The sequence below is a fragment of the Camelus dromedarius genome, chromosome 21, assembly GCF_036321535.1.
Source record: "Camelus dromedarius isolate mCamDro1 chromosome 21, mCamDro1.pat, whole genome shotgun sequence".
In the NCBI taxonomy this organism is placed as follows: domain Eukaryota; kingdom Metazoa; phylum Chordata; class Mammalia; order Artiodactyla; family Camelidae; genus Camelus; species Camelus dromedarius.
Genome location: NC_087456.1, coordinates 9,187,042 through 9,202,940, shown reverse-complemented (window position 1 = coordinate 9,202,940; position 15,899 = coordinate 9,187,042). Strand labels below are relative to the sequence as shown.

Below are 15,899 nucleotides of genomic sequence, written 5' to 3'. Positions count from 1 at the left end.
ATCAAAGGCGCCCTGTTGGGAACCCTGTTTTATTACAACCAGAGCATCCGCCTGGCGGCTGCCGCCTCATCCTCATCACATTTTCCTTTGGCTCCCGGAGACTTTGAAGTGTCTGTGGAACCTGACCAGGAGAGCAGCAGGCAGGAACGTCCTGCCAGTTTCCCTGGAAATGGAGACATTGTTTCCAATCAGGTTCTGGTTCCCTGTCCTTGGCCCCGGTCACCACACAAAGGAGGTTTGTAAGGCTGCTCCCCTGGTCCTGAGGTGGGCGGAAGCGTCCAGCATGCCGACTCGAGAGAACAGCTGCTTCAAGGAAGCTCAGGGAGGAGCTGGGCTGATGCAGGAGGGGCGTTCCTGAAACCCCCTCATTCATTCCTGCAAATTCATGTGGAAGTCCTCCTGGGTGCCAGGCAAGCTGCCTTGGTCCGGCATTCCTCCTAGCTCTTGGGAATGACAAAAGGGACTCCGGTCTGATGACCCCTCACTCTGGCTAGGCACCCACCAAGTGACTAATTTGAGATTATCTCCCTGACCATCACAACTCTGAGAGGCAGGTACTAGTCTTATCCTCATTTTGTAGATAAGGAAACTGAGACCCAAAGAAGTTAAGAGCTGGACCAAGAGTGCACACTTCGGCAAAATACACACTAAAATTGGAACAAAGCAGAGGATCAGCATGACCCTTGCTCAAGGATGACAGGCAAATTCACGAAGCATTCCATATTTTTAAGACAAAGACCGCATAGTATCACTTATATGTGGAATCTGAGAAAAAGAAGTCCAACTCACAGAAATAGTGGAAAAGAGGCTGCCAGGGGCTGGTGGGTAGGGGGAATAGGGAGAGGCTGTTATGGGTACAGACTTTCAGCTATGAGATGGATTAAGTCTGAGGATCTAATGTCTAACGTGGTGGCTATAGTTGATAACGCTGTATTGTATAATAGACATTTGCTAAGAGAGTAGAACCTACATGTTCTTAATGTACATGTGTGTGTATGGTGATGGATGTGTTTATTAACTAAATGGGAGGAATCCTTCACTCTTTGTATGTATAGCAAATCATCACGGTATACACTTTAAACATTGTATATTTTTTTGTCAATTTTATCTCAGTGAAACTTAAAAAAAAAAAAAAAGAAAGAAACAGACCCAGAGTCAGATAGTAAGAGCCAGGATTTGAACCAAGACAGTCTAATTTAGAGTTCATGTGCTTAAGCACATCACTGTCTCTCCCAGAGGCTCAGACCACTGTGGGATGTGAAACTTCCTCCCCCAGAACCCTATTCCCCACCGACCCCACCCCCTCACCATAAGCCACATCTCACCACATTCCAAGTAGCTAGGGTTGTCACAAGATTCAGCCTCAGCCTAAGGGTCACCCCATGGGCGCAGAGAGAGGGACCAAGGCCACAGTAGGACCTGCAAGTGTTTCAGCACCTATCCCCGCTGTCACTTTGCCTGTCCCCGATGCTGCCGTGAAAATCGATTCTGCTTAGGCTAGGAGAGGTTTGGTATGGTTTGGTTTGGTTTGGTTTGGTTTTTCTAATTCCCCTCCTACCCAGGCCAGATTTTCTCAGCACTAAGAGAGAGACATTTCCCCTGCTGAGGATCTGGGCTTAGTTCCCAGAGGTGGCCTTTGCATCTGGAGCCTGGAGGAAAAACGGCCACATCCAAGCTGTCACGTCAGAACCCTCTCTTGTGGTGCCCGACAACTTTTAAGCAGCTCCTGAGCACACAGGCGGCAGCATCCTCACATGCGCCACCGTCCCAGAGCCCAGCTGTTCCTGGAGGCTGTGCACTGTGTGATATAGAGAGAAGGCCACAGAGCTTAAGGACTCGGATTCTAGAACCCAACATACCAGGGTCCAAATCCGGGCTCTTTCACTGATGGCCGTGAGAACTCAGACGAATCACGGTGCCTACTCTCTACATCCCAGCTTCCCAATCTGGGAAGTGGGGGGAAGGATGCGCACCTCTCAGGGGCATCAAGAGGGTCAAACGAGAAGTTAGATGTGGACCATTTGTGGATATTAATAAATGCACAACGTGGACTTACTCATTTTAAGATTCCCATTTCCTGCCCTCTGCCATAAGAAGCCATAGGCATGAGGATGTTTAAATACAGTCCCTGCGTGGCAGAGCAGAGGAACAGGATGAGGACCCATGGAAGAATTAAAAATTACCCCTCCCCTGGGGTATGCCCCTGACCCCAGAGGCAGGCCGCCCAGGCCTGAGAGCTTATGTCTGCTTGACCAGAAGAGTTGAAAAATGGCTTTCCGAGTTTTCTGCCTCTGGAGAATTCCACCTGGGACTCTGAATTCAGAACACCAGTAGACAACAAATAAACCTCAAGCTCACAAAACGCAGTTCTGCTGGCCAGCCTGTCTAGGGCTTCCACATCAGTAAGAGACAACAGCAAAGCGTTTGCAGGCTCCAAAAGCGGCCTGTTAAGGAGCCAGTTTGTCCTCTCTGGGGACATCCTTTCCACCTACAGAGCCGTGAACAGGACTCCGTCAACCCTCTTTCCTCCACTCTGCCAGGCACCTAGTCTTCCTTGAAGCCCCAGCTGACTCCTCTCCCAGCCTCACCCAGTCCCCAGTGTGCCAGGCGAGATGCCTCTCTCCTCTCAGGACCTGCACTGTGGCATCACAGCGAGTCGGAATTGCAGCATCCCAGCTTGGGACACTAACCTCAGTAAATCCCAAGAGTCATTATGTCGCTCTTTGAGCTTCATTTGTGCTTCAAATGGGACAGTCAACCCTTACCTCTTCCGACGAGGGCCACATGTGAGAGGAAGAGAAGCAGCAGGATAAGAATGTAGTTTGAGTTCGAAGGAAACGATAATAAGTGTGTATCAAATATGCGATATGTTACAGGCACTGTGCTAAGCACTGAATATACATCGCATTCAAACGTCACCAAAAACGATGATTATCACCAGGTTATAGATGAGGTACAGAAGGTTCAAAGAAATTAAATTCTTTGTCACGTTGCTAGCAAGTGGTGACGCCACAATTAAAGCCCTGATCCAATGAATCTGGAGCCAGAACTCTTAAATAATAGTATTTTCTGTAGTGCCTTTAAAAGACTGCTGAGAGGCTCAATTTATTATTAATTCCCCATCAATTATTCTTGCAATGATAATGATGATCATTGGTGTTATCCGTGGTTGGGGGCGGTTTCCATCACGCCTGCAAGAAGAGGGTAAATTGTGAGACGTTCTCTGCAATCCCAGCTGTGACTGCTCCCCCCACCCTTCTCATTGCAGTTCATCTGTACAAGTGTGCGGCCCAGCGGGAGAGCTGTGGCCTCTGCCTCAAGGCCGACCGGAAGTTTGAGTGTGGCTGGTGCAGCGGTGAGCGCAGGTGCACCCTCCAGCAGCACTGTACCAGCCCCTCCAGCCCCTGGCTCGACTGGTCCAGCCACAACGTTAAGTGCTCCAACCCCCAAATCACCGAGGTGAGTTCCCCAAGTTCCCAGAGTGGGACGGGAGAGCCAGGAGCTGACCCCAGGGCAGCGGGAGAGGAGTGTAAAAGTTGAATGTTTGTGGAAGAATTCTTGGCATAGAGTGAGTTTAACGTGGGGATGTATAAAGCCTCCCATGGGTTTCTCAATGGCCTGTGTCCAGGCGTAAGTGACAAACGTATGGAAGTGTATCCTCCTGCTCGCGCACAAAGGCGTGAGCACATCTGTGTGCACGGGCACACGAGAGAGGCAGAACCAGCCCAGCCTCCCTGCCAGGCTGGCTGAGGCAGGTGTGGACAAGAAATTGGAGGCATGGTGGGTGAACATTTCAGAAAACAGGTTTAGCTTTTCTCACAGAAACGTGATGTCAGGAGCTGCAATTAGCTCAGAGTTTCAAAGTTGAAAGCGGAAGGGGAGAGTGAAGGCAGGCACTCCATTAGCCACCGTGCCATTTCCCCAGGTTCACTCTCTGTCCCAATTTGTTTGTGCATTTTAATGGAAAGAAATAGGTAATTAATTATCCTGGAAAAAATGATGTTTCCTGAATAGTAAATTGCAAAGGAAGATGAATAGATGATGTGAATGAACTTGCAGCTGCTTGGGATTTAAATGGCTGGGGACAGGAATAGTTGTATTTAACTTCGGTCGCATTATGCACTCATCACTCTTCACTGCTCCCTATTCACCGAACGACCGTCGCTTGTGTGTTGAAATTAATTGCACATTCCTTTCGGTGACTAGAAATAGGGGCCAGGGCAGGTACCACTGTGATCTGCACGTTTAAGGAAGCAAGAAGGACTGCTCCTTCTCTGCCTCTTCTCTGAGCTGCTGCGGTGTCCCTTTCCCAACCTCATTTTCCCTGCTGGCCAGAGAAAGCTCACCCGACCCTCACCTCTGTTACCGAGGATTGGGAAACTTGCAGGACATCCCTATGATCGTTCTTGAAGCTTCAGCTCAGTAAAAAGGGAAAAGTCTCGCGACTGAACGAGCGTTGTTAGCCTCCAATAACTCGGGCTGTTTGACAAGGGAGCAGATCTTTGTTTAGTGTGCTGGGCACAGTCTCATTTAATCCTCGCAACCACCACAAGAAGTAAATATTCTTACCTCCGTTTTACAGAGGAAGAGAACGAGGCTCCAAATTCACACAGCTATTAAGTGGCAGAGTTGGTATTTCAGCTCAGGTTTATTTAATCATAAAACCATTTTTAAAGTCTCTATGATTTGCCCAAGTGACATAAAACAAGAAGTGGTGCTTTTCTTTCCTTGACATCGGACCTTCTAGAGGATGCGGACCAGATACATGCCTCCATCCACAGGACAGCATCTCCCAGGGACAGCGCGGCGCTATAGGAGAGTCTCCCGCCACCCAGGTGGGAAGATGTTAGGAGGGTGCAGACACTGCACCTCAAAGACTGGGCTTCCTCCATCCCATTTTTCTCTCGGCCATGGCTAGCGATGGTACCGACTGACTCTCTCCTGTGTCTGTCTCACAGGGAAAGTGTTTGCCAGGACTGCTGGTGGTGCCCCAGCCTCTGCCCTCAGACAGCTAGCTCCCCGAGCTGCTCAGAGCTCCGTGCCTTCTCCCTGATTCTAGTAATTTCCAGCAACAACTGGCCTGAGAACTTGCTCTGTTCTGTAATTCTTCTTGCTGCCGCAGTTGTCCACCTCTCTGTCCTCTGCACCTGTGGTTTAGGGGAGCCTAAATTAGGCAGGGAATGATTTCCGTCAGCTCCCCTCAGCTCCCCCAGCCCTGGCTGCTGCCCCAGCCCCATCCAGTCCCAGACTGGCAGGAGGCCCCCAGCCCAGCCCAGGGGCAGGCTTCCCTGCTCTGCCTCAGCCGGCCCTGCTCGCTGACCGGGGACTGACAGGCTGCTCTGTTCACAGAGGACACCCAGGCACACGATGCTAATTAACCCCCTGAGGTAATTAGACTGTAATTGATTTTCCCAGGGAATGTAGCAGCAGGAGTCGGAGGCCCTGAGCAGTGGGGTCTCCTGTTGGGGTTTTTCAAGTAGAGGCAATGGAGGAAGGAAGAGCACCTTGTGGGAGAGACAAACCCACGCTGGGTCTCCAGCCACACTCGGGACAGCATTCTGGACAGGACATGTGGAGGGAGGAGCCAGGGCTGGAATGTTTTATTCGCTTTCATTCTGCATCTCCCACCCCCAGCCTATCCTCTGCTCCCTGTAAAAGTCATACTGAATTTTTTTTTAACTTTTCACGTTTGAAATAATTTCAGACTTTTAAAACGGTGCGAAAATAGTACAAAGAACTTTTTTATACCCTTCACCCAGATTCTCCCAAATTAACATCTTACATAACCACAGTACAATTATCAAAATCAGGAAATTAACAATGATAGAATAAAGCCATCTAATACACATGTCCTAGTCACATTTGCCAGGATTTCTGGTCCAGGATCCAGTCCACAATCACGTGTGACAGTCCACCGTCAGGGGTCCTCTGAGCTATAATCCTCAGTCTTCATCTTTCATGACCTTGACACCGGTGAAGAGCATAGGACCATATTTTGCAGAATGTCCCTCAATTTGGATTTGTCTGATATTTCCTCATGATTAAATTCAGGTTATATATTTTGGGCAAAGAACACTAAAAGCCAAATGGGCTTTTAAAAGGGCACAGGAGCCAACTTGATTTGGCCCTAGTGGCCAAATCTGGGACAATGTGAGCAAGAAAATACATAATTATACTAATGGACTATATGCAAGAGAATAAAATAAGAATCTATGACCCTTATTAGTATAAATAAATAGACAAACAAATAATTAATGTGAGAGAGAGGAAGTTCTTTATACTGGAATTCCAACTCATAAATGTAGAAGGACTTAGGGAAATAAGAAAATCACCATTTGGCCAAATTCACAGTACTAATTATTTCAGGCAGGAATTCACTTAAATTAGTGAATAAAGTATAATGAGAAATAGGATATTTACATAGTCTCAAGCTATCTCCCCGTAAGATATGGATTATACAACAAGACAAATAGTACAAAGAACTTTCATAAACCCTTTACAGTGAGGGAACCTGGTAGACAGAACCTTAACCAAGTTAACATCACCAGTAATGGAAAGAATCAACTTTAGACACCTCTCTGTAAGATGCCCTGAGGAAACAGCCTCACTTCTATGGCATTTATTACCAAAAATGTATAATTTGTTAAAGGTAACTTTTAAGAAGAATTAACCCATTTTCTTTACCTCAGCTTTCTTGGCTAATTCCTTGGTGTTGGCATAGATCTTTTTCTTAATAATCGGAATTCTATGAGCCCCGTGCCCTTTTATACGTACCTCCCTCTTGTCTCTGGCCCTTCCCTATCTTCAAAATGTGTAGCCCCTCAGCACAACCCCACGTGCAAACAGAAGCCATTTACTACTAAGATTTTTCCTGAGGGAGAAAAGAGAGGGATTCTCTGAGGGCCCCAGATGGCTGCCGGGAGCGGCAGCATTTCCAGTGCTGGAAACAAGCGGGGACCAGACTGGTGCTGTCCTGCCCAGGGGCAGGGAAATTGATGAGCTGACCACGAAGGAGCCTTTTCCTACTTTAGGAAAAGGAGTGAGCTCAAGCTTAGTTGAATGAACAGCTGTGTTCTTCCCTGAACCCCTCCTTACCCACTGTCTCCATGGCAACCAAGCCCTCCCCTGGAGACCCATCTTTTATGGCAGCTCCATGTAGGACAAGCCTTAACAGCCGATTGAATTTCCCAGTTTGCATCAACTTCAGGTTAGGACCCCCTCAGGACTCACCGTCTGCTTCTTCTCAGCCAGTCCTTGGTGTGATAATGACGCTGTCCCCCGTGGGAGGCAGCCCAGGCTGCTCCCATTCCAGCCATCATCCCGGGCGTCTGTGCCCGTGTCACCTGTTCAGCCCCCCAAACAGGAGACGAGCAGAGGTTTGGAAAGCCCGTGAGGCGCCGAGCCCACCACGTGTCTGTTCTTCCCAGCATGTGCTTCAGGACCTACTGGGACGTCACAGAGAAGGAGATCAGGACCATCCCGTAGAAAGGAAGGAAAGCCCAGAGACAACATTTCCCAAGAAACCGTGAGTGGATAGCCTGCAGCAGGAGAGGAAAAGAGATCAGACACATTCTTGAGAAGAGAAATTTAGGAAGGGCCAAGGGGCTTTGGAACTCATGGGACAGAGGTCTCCACTCACAGTGGGTGTGTATCGGTCCACTGGGGCTGCAGTTACAAAGCATCACAAACTGGAGGGGTTAAAGAACAGCAGTCTGCTTTCTTACTGCTTTGGAGGCCAGAAGTCTGACATTCAGGCATCAGTAGGGTTAACTCCTTCTGAGGGCTGAGGGAAGCATCTGTTCCACGCCTTTCTCTTGGCTTCGGGTAGTTTGCAGCAATCTTTGGCGTTCGCTGACTTGTAGAAGTGACAGCCCAACCTCTGCCTTGTGTCCACACGGTGTTCTCCCTGCGTGCGTGTCTGTCACCAATTTTTTTTTTTAAATAAGGATCCCAGTCACATTCAATTAAGGCCCACACCAACGGCCTCATTTTAACACGATTACTGCTATAAAGACCTTCTCTGCAAATAGGAAGTCAACATATGAATTTGTGGGAGATAAAATTCAACCCACAACAGAACATTCTGAACAAAAGGAGGACACGCCACAGTTCTAAGGAATTAATTCACCCATTAATTGTTCATTTAATGAGTGGCTGCCATATGCCAGGCACTGTGCTAGGACTGGCAGTTCGCACATGGATAAATTAGTCCTGGGGTGGAGGCAGTGGGATGCAGCCAGCCTATCCCTGAACATGGGCCACCTGGAGGAGGCTGGAAGCTGCTTGCCCTGCCGACTGCCCTGCTCCTTCCAAAGGGCCTCAGACAGAGATTTCTACTCTACATCCTTTGCAGTTGGCTTCTATTTGGAAAGAGAACTGCAAAAGGAACCTAGGTCTCCACTCCTAACGAGGACACCAACCTCAGGCCAAGGACATGAATAAGATGAGGCACATTCTAGTTCTGGGAGCCTTAATCATAATAACTTTTCTTTAACAAGACACTACTATGTCCAGAACCAAGTGATTCGCCCACCTACTCCTCCTTACCACCCTGCGAGATGGCTAGAATCATCTCCATTTAAGAGCTGGGGGAACAGTGCTTAGGGGAGTAAATAATTTGCCCAAAGTTGCACATCTGGTTAGTGTCAGAACAAATTCAAGACTAGGGCCTTCTGACTGCAGAATGCTGATCTGCTCCACCACTCCACGCGACCTCTGTTGCTCAGAGGGGTGGAGAAGTTTTCCCTGGCTATGCATTTTCCCACCTCACCCCATCCTAAAAACACCTGTGCCCAGGACCTGACTCCTCTTGGAAGGTCTCAGGAGATGCCAGACAAACTGGGAACATTAGCTACCCTTTTAAGCCTTCACCTGTCTTCCTAAAGATACTTAGTTCCACACTTATTCCTATGAGTAAGGGAGCAAAAGGGAAAAGCACTTGGGGGCACTTTTAAGCTTGAGGCGATCACCTCTTGCATGTGCAGAGGAGCTGTTACTTTAATTGTGTGCTTTGTAAAGCTCTCCGACTCGGTTTGGTCAGTTTCTGATTGTGTCTATCAATGGGATGGTGGTTACAGTGAAGGTTGCTCTGATGGCTCTGACTTCTCGAACATTCCAGCCTGATGGGAGAGCCCAGAGGATAAAGCCCACGTGAGAACAGAGATCAGGGTGAAGTAAAGGCAAAGGAAGCTTGGGATGCAAGGGACAAATCCCTGGTATTGGGGTCTCAGGGAGTGACCAGGAACCTACAGCATTTGGGTACCAAGGAATGTTCCTGTGTGTTTCTGAAATCACCTGCCGCATCACCCAGTAAGGCCACACTGCTGCCGGTAGGTCTCTCCCTTACCCACCTCATAGCTTTGACTGTATAAGTTTGTGAACTTCAGTAACTCCTCCCACACCTCACTAGTCCACAGTTAGGGAACGTGGAGTCTGTTTAACATTATCTTAGGTCCATGTAATAGGGAAAGAAAACCCATTGTAGGAAACTGTCAACGCTGCCTTCCAAAACCAAGCATAAGTAATTGTTGATGGGATAATGGTTTGAGATGGTCCATTGTTCTCGCTTCCTCCTGCTCTCTGCTTGCCCAGATATTTTCAGGGAGATTCTTTTGCTGGATTCTCTCAGATGCAAGTGCATTTGTGAAACTGTCTGGGGGAACTGGACACCTACAAGTCTTTATCTAGAAGGCTGCACCGCATCTCGGCAGGAAAGGCCAAGAGCCTTCTGCCCAGGGCCAGAGCAACTGGCTGCAAAGTTCCCAACAAATAAATAAATAAGTCAGTCAGCTTTCCTGAGAAACAAGTCGGCCCTCTGATCTCTCGTTCATTTATTTGCAGGCCTCATTAATATAACATCACTGCAACAAACAGCTAACGGGATATGGTGTCAGGATGAATAATGGAGTTACTCTGCTGAGATAACAATTAGGTTGTGAATGTACTATCAGCTCAGACAGCCAGCAAGGATTCACGCCGGGTAGGAGAGCTGGTGTCGCCGATGCCATAGAGTCCTGCAGAGCTCGTCAGCCGGGCTCTAGCCTACTGTGAAGAGTGTGCACACCCACGTGTACACACATACTCACACACACACACTCACACACATGTGCCAAGTTGGAAAAGAATGTGACAGTTTGCCATCTTGGATCCAGTACCCAGGTGTTTCTGGGGAGCCAGGCTGGGATCAAAATTTGCAGGCACAAAGTTGGCATCGCTGCCCTCTGAAGTCAGGAAAACTCTAAGCAACAGGAAAGGAGTAAGTGGATTAGTCAGGAGAGGATTAGCTGGCTGCCCACCCGCCATTGTCCTCACTGGCTTGTCCTGATTAGGGGTTGCTCCTGGCAGAACCCTCCTGATCCCAATCTCAGGCACAAGAGCTTCTCATACTAAGCCTGACCATCAGCTAGAGATGCCCCACCCTGGGGTGACTCCTCTGGGAGCCCCTCCCTTGGCTGCTCTGGGAGGCTCTGATGCCAGTCTCTCCCATCTGCTCTTAAGAATGCAGTCTAGGGTGCTGACAGCCTGCTAGAGTCATGGCGAGAGCTGTACCAGCTAATCAGAGAGGTGGCCAATGCCCGTGCTGGACGATCTCCACACCGGCACTTCCCCTCTGCAAGTAGGCTCCCTGCCTCTCCCTTGAGCCCCACCGAGAACTATACCCAGGGGCTCGACCTGCATAGGATGCTTATAAAAATGAAACCATTGTTTCTCTGGACCTCAGCTAGCCTGGCTTCTGCCCCAATTTCTTAATCATAAAATAGAAATGAGAAAAATAATAGCTAATACTCACTGAATGCTTCCCTGGCACATAGTCCTGCTAACTTAGCACCTTACCTATGTTATCTCAGTTGGACCTTACGACAACTTTTATGGGGCAGAAGCTACTACCATTAGCCCTGTTTTACAGATGAGGAAACCAAGGCACTGTGAGGTGTGATATGCTTTTTAAAGTCACACTGCTAGTAAGCTTTAGAACTAGGAATTAAGCCTTAGCTCCTTGACTCTAGACCAGTATAGCATCCTTCATCTCTTTCTAGGGCTCACTTAGACAAATAGAACTCTCCATCCACAGTGCTGGAGGAGGGAATGATGCAGACACCAAGCTCTTCATCAAGCCTGCTGCAGAGATGGGAAGGAGGCCCACAGTCCCCACTCCCAGCATCATTCAGGGAGACTGGAATGCACAGGGAGAGATGACAAAGGGGCAAGGCTTCAGGGGGTAGTGTGGACCTTTGCAGAGGCAGGGCCAGAGACGATGGGGGATGGAAGCTGAAAAGGTCAGAGGGGTGCTGGTCCTAGCAAAGCCAAGGCCAGAGCTCCTTAGAAAGTAGCCAGTATGGCCTTGGCCATGGAAGAGGGGCGGGGGAACCTGCACAGAGGGACACACAAGCAGACTGGTGTACGAGTTCTTGTGGCTATGACCTAGGAGTCTCTCCCAAGGCAGGAGGATGGTGACTCAGGCAGTGTGGTGTGGAGGCTGAAAGCACAGGTTGGATAGACATGGCAGGGCTCTGCCACTCACTGTGTAACCTTGAGTAAGTTGCTTAACCTCTCTGGGTCACCATTCCCCATCTGTAAAATGAGAATGAAAATAGTACCTCCCTCATAACTTGTTATGAGCCCTAAGTGGGATAAAATATACAAAGTCCTTGGCACAATTCCTGGCTCATGATAAGTACTTAATAAATGAAAAAAAAAAAATGGTAGTCATCAGCATTGGACTCTTCAATAACCTGGAGCCGATGCCCGTTTCCGTCTTCTCTCCCACCGTGTCTATCAGGCAGGAGATATAAGCGGAGGAAGACGGGGCCTCTAGCATGGGAGCCGGACCTTGTGAGGCTCCCACCATAAAGGGGTTCTCCTGTGACCCCTTAAACATCTATCCCGTAAGAGGACCCAGCTCCATCTGTCCATGGCTCTACCGGAGTCCAGGAATGGCCCACCCGGCCTCCCCGGGCTGCCGAGCCCCTGGGCCTCCAGCGCCTCCCGCTCTGCTCCCCGGTGCAGCCCTTCGGAGCTCCCCAGCTGTAATTAATCGGCTGCATCTGCTCTCGCCCTTGGGCGGCTTTGTGGCATAGTTCCCTCCGAACTGTTCAATTAGCGGCTGCAGAATCAGGGCGAGTGCAGCATCGCGGCGGCTGTTTTCCAGGTCACGGCACCCACGGTGGAAAACAAACATGACACAGTCTGGCAGGAATACAGATTTGGCCGGGGTGCTCAGGCGTGCGGCAGGCTGCGTCCGGCTGTGCTGCTGGCAGGTGGGGTCTGAGGCGGTGGGGAAGTGGCTCTCCAAATCGGGGGTTCCAGGAGAATTTGAGTGGAGTCGGGAGTCTCCTGGCTAGTCCCCTCCCATCAGCACGTGCCAGCCTCATCCCACATCTACTGGCCTATTCATCCTGGCCTAAGATGAGTAGATGAAGTGGACCAGCCCCACCTTTACATCCCAGGCATGGTCCACGACTGCTTCTGGGGCAGGACTTAGGGCTACTGGACTGAGCCCTCTGCTTTAGCATATTTCCCACATTTTCCTTCTGAATCCTACAAATAGACAAACTTTTAATTCTATGGCCAGTTAAAAAGACAGTACTCTTAAGGCAAGGTAGTAACACAGCGTCCCATTAAGATGCAAATAAAGGGTTCTTTAGGGAAGAGGGAATCGTAGGGTGAGAGGTGACTAAAATGGGGGAAGAAACTTCTGGGCGTAAAAAACGCACATGGAAAAGATAAGGGTTTATTCTCCCTTGGGGTCTGCCCAGGGCCAGCCTGGCTCTTGGCCTGTGCGATGCGCTAAGGGAAGTCGTTGGCACAGGCCCCCCTTGCTGGACACCAGCAGGCCTTTGCTCAAGCCACAAGCCTGCGTGGGGTCCTTACACTTTCAGAGGATGCACGGATATCCCAGGGTCCAAAGAAAAGCGTCTGAAATGATCAAAGGGTCTGGAAAACAAAATCTTCCAACAAAAGGCTAACAGAACTGCCGAAGCGCAGACTGGGGCGACATAATTGCTGTCTTCAGCATCTGAAGGATGTTTGATGAAGAAGCAGCCGTTCAGTCCTCCATTCGATGACGCATCACAGCAGAAACTGGCTTCAATTAAAGTAAGAGAGGCCGCGGGAAGAACTTTTTGATGCTTCCGATGTGGAAATGCTGCTTCACTCCCAAGCAACACGTAGCTACCTCTGTTCTCCCAGTGGTCCTTGAAGAACATGGTTTCTACTAGAGTCTGCTTGAGACCAACGTTTCCCAGGAATAAAGAACTGGGGATATTTACTGCCAGCTGCTCTGTCCCAGGCAGTGTACTAAGGATTCAGTTGCTAAGCAAAAACGAGGTAATTTCTGCCCCAAGACAGTTATTGTCTTACTGAGGAAAGACACAGTTTCAGTCCAGGTTGGCCATTGTTATCTTGGGGGTGTCCACCAATGAAGGTGTAGGGGTGCAGGCAAAGGGGCTACTAAATCTGCAAAAGGGGGTCAGAGAGAGCCTCACTGAGGAGGCTTCCTTTGGCAGAGCCTTGCAAGAGGGGTAGGCATTTGTCAACATCATGCTTGATCGGCAGGGGGAACCACATGCCAAGTGCACGTGGGCCTTAGAGCCTAAAACCATGGGGACCCCTAGCTCGCCTCGGGAGCACATGTACATAATACATCAGAGAGCTGAACCCGAGCTCTAGAAGGGGGGCCGGGGAGGAGCACAAAGCAAGAGCCAGCACAGAACATAGGAGAGGTACCCCAATCACCCCCTGCACCCTTCAGCTTCTGGGCTCTTCACTCCCTCATCCCCAGCTCCTAACTCTCCCTTCTGAGGTCCACAGAAGAGAATTTAGATAGATTTCTGGTCCACAGTGCAATATGTGTTGGGAAGCATGAGACTGAAATTAGTCAATATCTAAAGATCTTCCCAGCTGATCTCGCAGGATTTCAGCTCCCTTTCCCCGCTCTCCACACCCCCACGGTGCACACTCACACACATCCCAAACCGTCAAACCACTTGTTTACATGAGTGTCCCATTCAGAATCCCTTTCCTGAAAGGATTCATTGAGTTCGTTGGGAAGCACTGCACCTACCCTGCAATGGCTAATAGCCAGGGGACAGAAGTGGCGAAAAGGGAGGGAGGGAAGCAGGAAGACCATTTCAGACAGGGCCGGCATCCTCCCAGATTTATTCTGGGTGAAAGGGTGATGCCTGGCTCAGAATACGCTTCATGCAGAGCCCAGAGTCCACCGAAGCCAAAGCCCTGCCCTGGGCAGCGTGGCCACGTCCTGGCCAAGTTTGCCAGTCAGCCCGTGAGTAGGTGCCTACTGTGGGTCACTTGACCCCTTCTAAGTTATGAGTTCTGTGGACCATGTGTCCTTCCTGCAGATAAATAGGAAGATTCTCATCATCTCTAAGTGCCCTCCAACACCACCATCCCCTGTTTTTGTGATCCAGGAAGGCACAGGTGCCCGGGGAACGCAAGGAAGGAAATGGCCAATTATCAAGACCTGCTCTCTAAACCAACCGCCATCACATTAGGGACTTTCCAAATGTCGCCTCCCTTCACCTTCACAACATCCCTGTGAGGCAAGCATGGTTGTCTGTTTTCTGATAAGGACACTGAGACTGAAGGTCACATAGCTTGTGAGTATCAGAGCTGGAATTCAAATTCAAGTCTGTCTCACTCCAGAGGTTACTCCCTTCCTGCAGCAGACACTGCCCGAGCATCCGCAGATCTCTCTTCCAAACCCTGGAGTAGCCAGCTGCCCAAGAGCATCTGAAACTAGGAGCCAAGACGTGCGAATCTGGTCACCATCCTGGCCATATCTTGGTTTCCCCTCTGTCAGTCGGGGAATCGCTATGACTCCACCTTGCCCTCGTGCCCTCACCTCTGCAGGAGTTGAGCTCTCCCCTCCCACCTCCCTACAGCTTCTTCCAGATCTGGAAGACCTTCCTTGGAGTTCTGCAGAGCCGGGGACTCCACTAACTTGCCTCTTTATAGAGCCACATGGAGAGGCCAGACTTGCCTCCTGAGAGAACCAAGCCATCCAGGGGCCATGCTGGGTGCCCTGAAACCTAACACAGCTCCTAGGAGAGAGCCTTGGAGGCGGTCTCTAGGAGGGAGCACTTCCTGGTCTGAAGCGATGTCCTGAAGAGTCCTGCTCGCTCCTTCTCTGGGGGATAGGTCCTCTCCCTTCAAGCGTCCCCTCTAGAGCCTCTCCTCCATTCTTGGTCCTGGGGGGAGATGAGGGGAGCAGGATGGCCAGGTTTTTACCATCCCAGGCCACCACCCAGACACCAAAGCCCTGAGACTCATTCTCAGAGTCACCTGGAAGCCCTCAGGTGGCAGGGGGTGTGTCCTACAGGACACCTTCCTCTGTTCCTTTGCACACTGAGCCCAGACCTCACCTTGACTCTCTGATTTTTAAGCTGATGGGGAAGCAAATGACAGGTGCAAAGGCACAGAGATTTTTAAAGTGCATTTTGTGTACGGGGATGGCTGGGATCTGAGAAGCACAGGGAGGACATAGGATAAGATGGCAGATGTGGCTGAGGAAGTCACAAAGATCAGAACGTGGAGGGCCAAGCCAGGAATTAGGGACTTTGCCTGGACAGTCCCTTCAGAGTCACTGAAGGTTTTTCGAGCAAGCGACCAGTCACCAGTATGTGTTCATGAAGGTCACCTGGCAGCATGAGGAAGTCAGATCTCGTGGACGGAGACAGTTAATGTGGGTGAGGGGGGTGCAGCTCTGCTTATCACCTGCTCTGGAACCCAGAGCTGGGCACAGACTCAAAAGACATCTGGGAATAAAGAGCTGATGGTACCTGTATTTATTATACATGGTAGGTGAGGAGAAGGAAACAGACGAAGATGCTTGCAAGACTCCTGGCTGGCTACACAGGGATTCCATTAACCTTGAAAGAGGA

The 15,899-nt window shown here is 49.9% G+C and overlaps 1 protein-coding gene and 1 pseudogene across 1 annotated transcript in view; both read left to right on the top strand.

Annotated features, from left to right (window-relative positions):
- Window positions 1–15,899, top strand: part of PLXNA2 (plexin A2) — a 203,130-nt gene that overhangs the window by 152,994 nt on the left and 34,237 nt on the right. Inside the window, exon 12 of the mRNA XM_031438650.2 lies at window positions 3,269–3,459. Coding sequence (XP_031294510.2) covers window positions 3,269–3,459 — 191 coding nt within the window. The remainder of the gene's footprint in view (window positions 1–3,268; window positions 3,460–15,899) is intronic.
- On the top strand, window positions 630–728 carry LOC116148734 (U6 spliceosomal RNA; annotated as a pseudogene).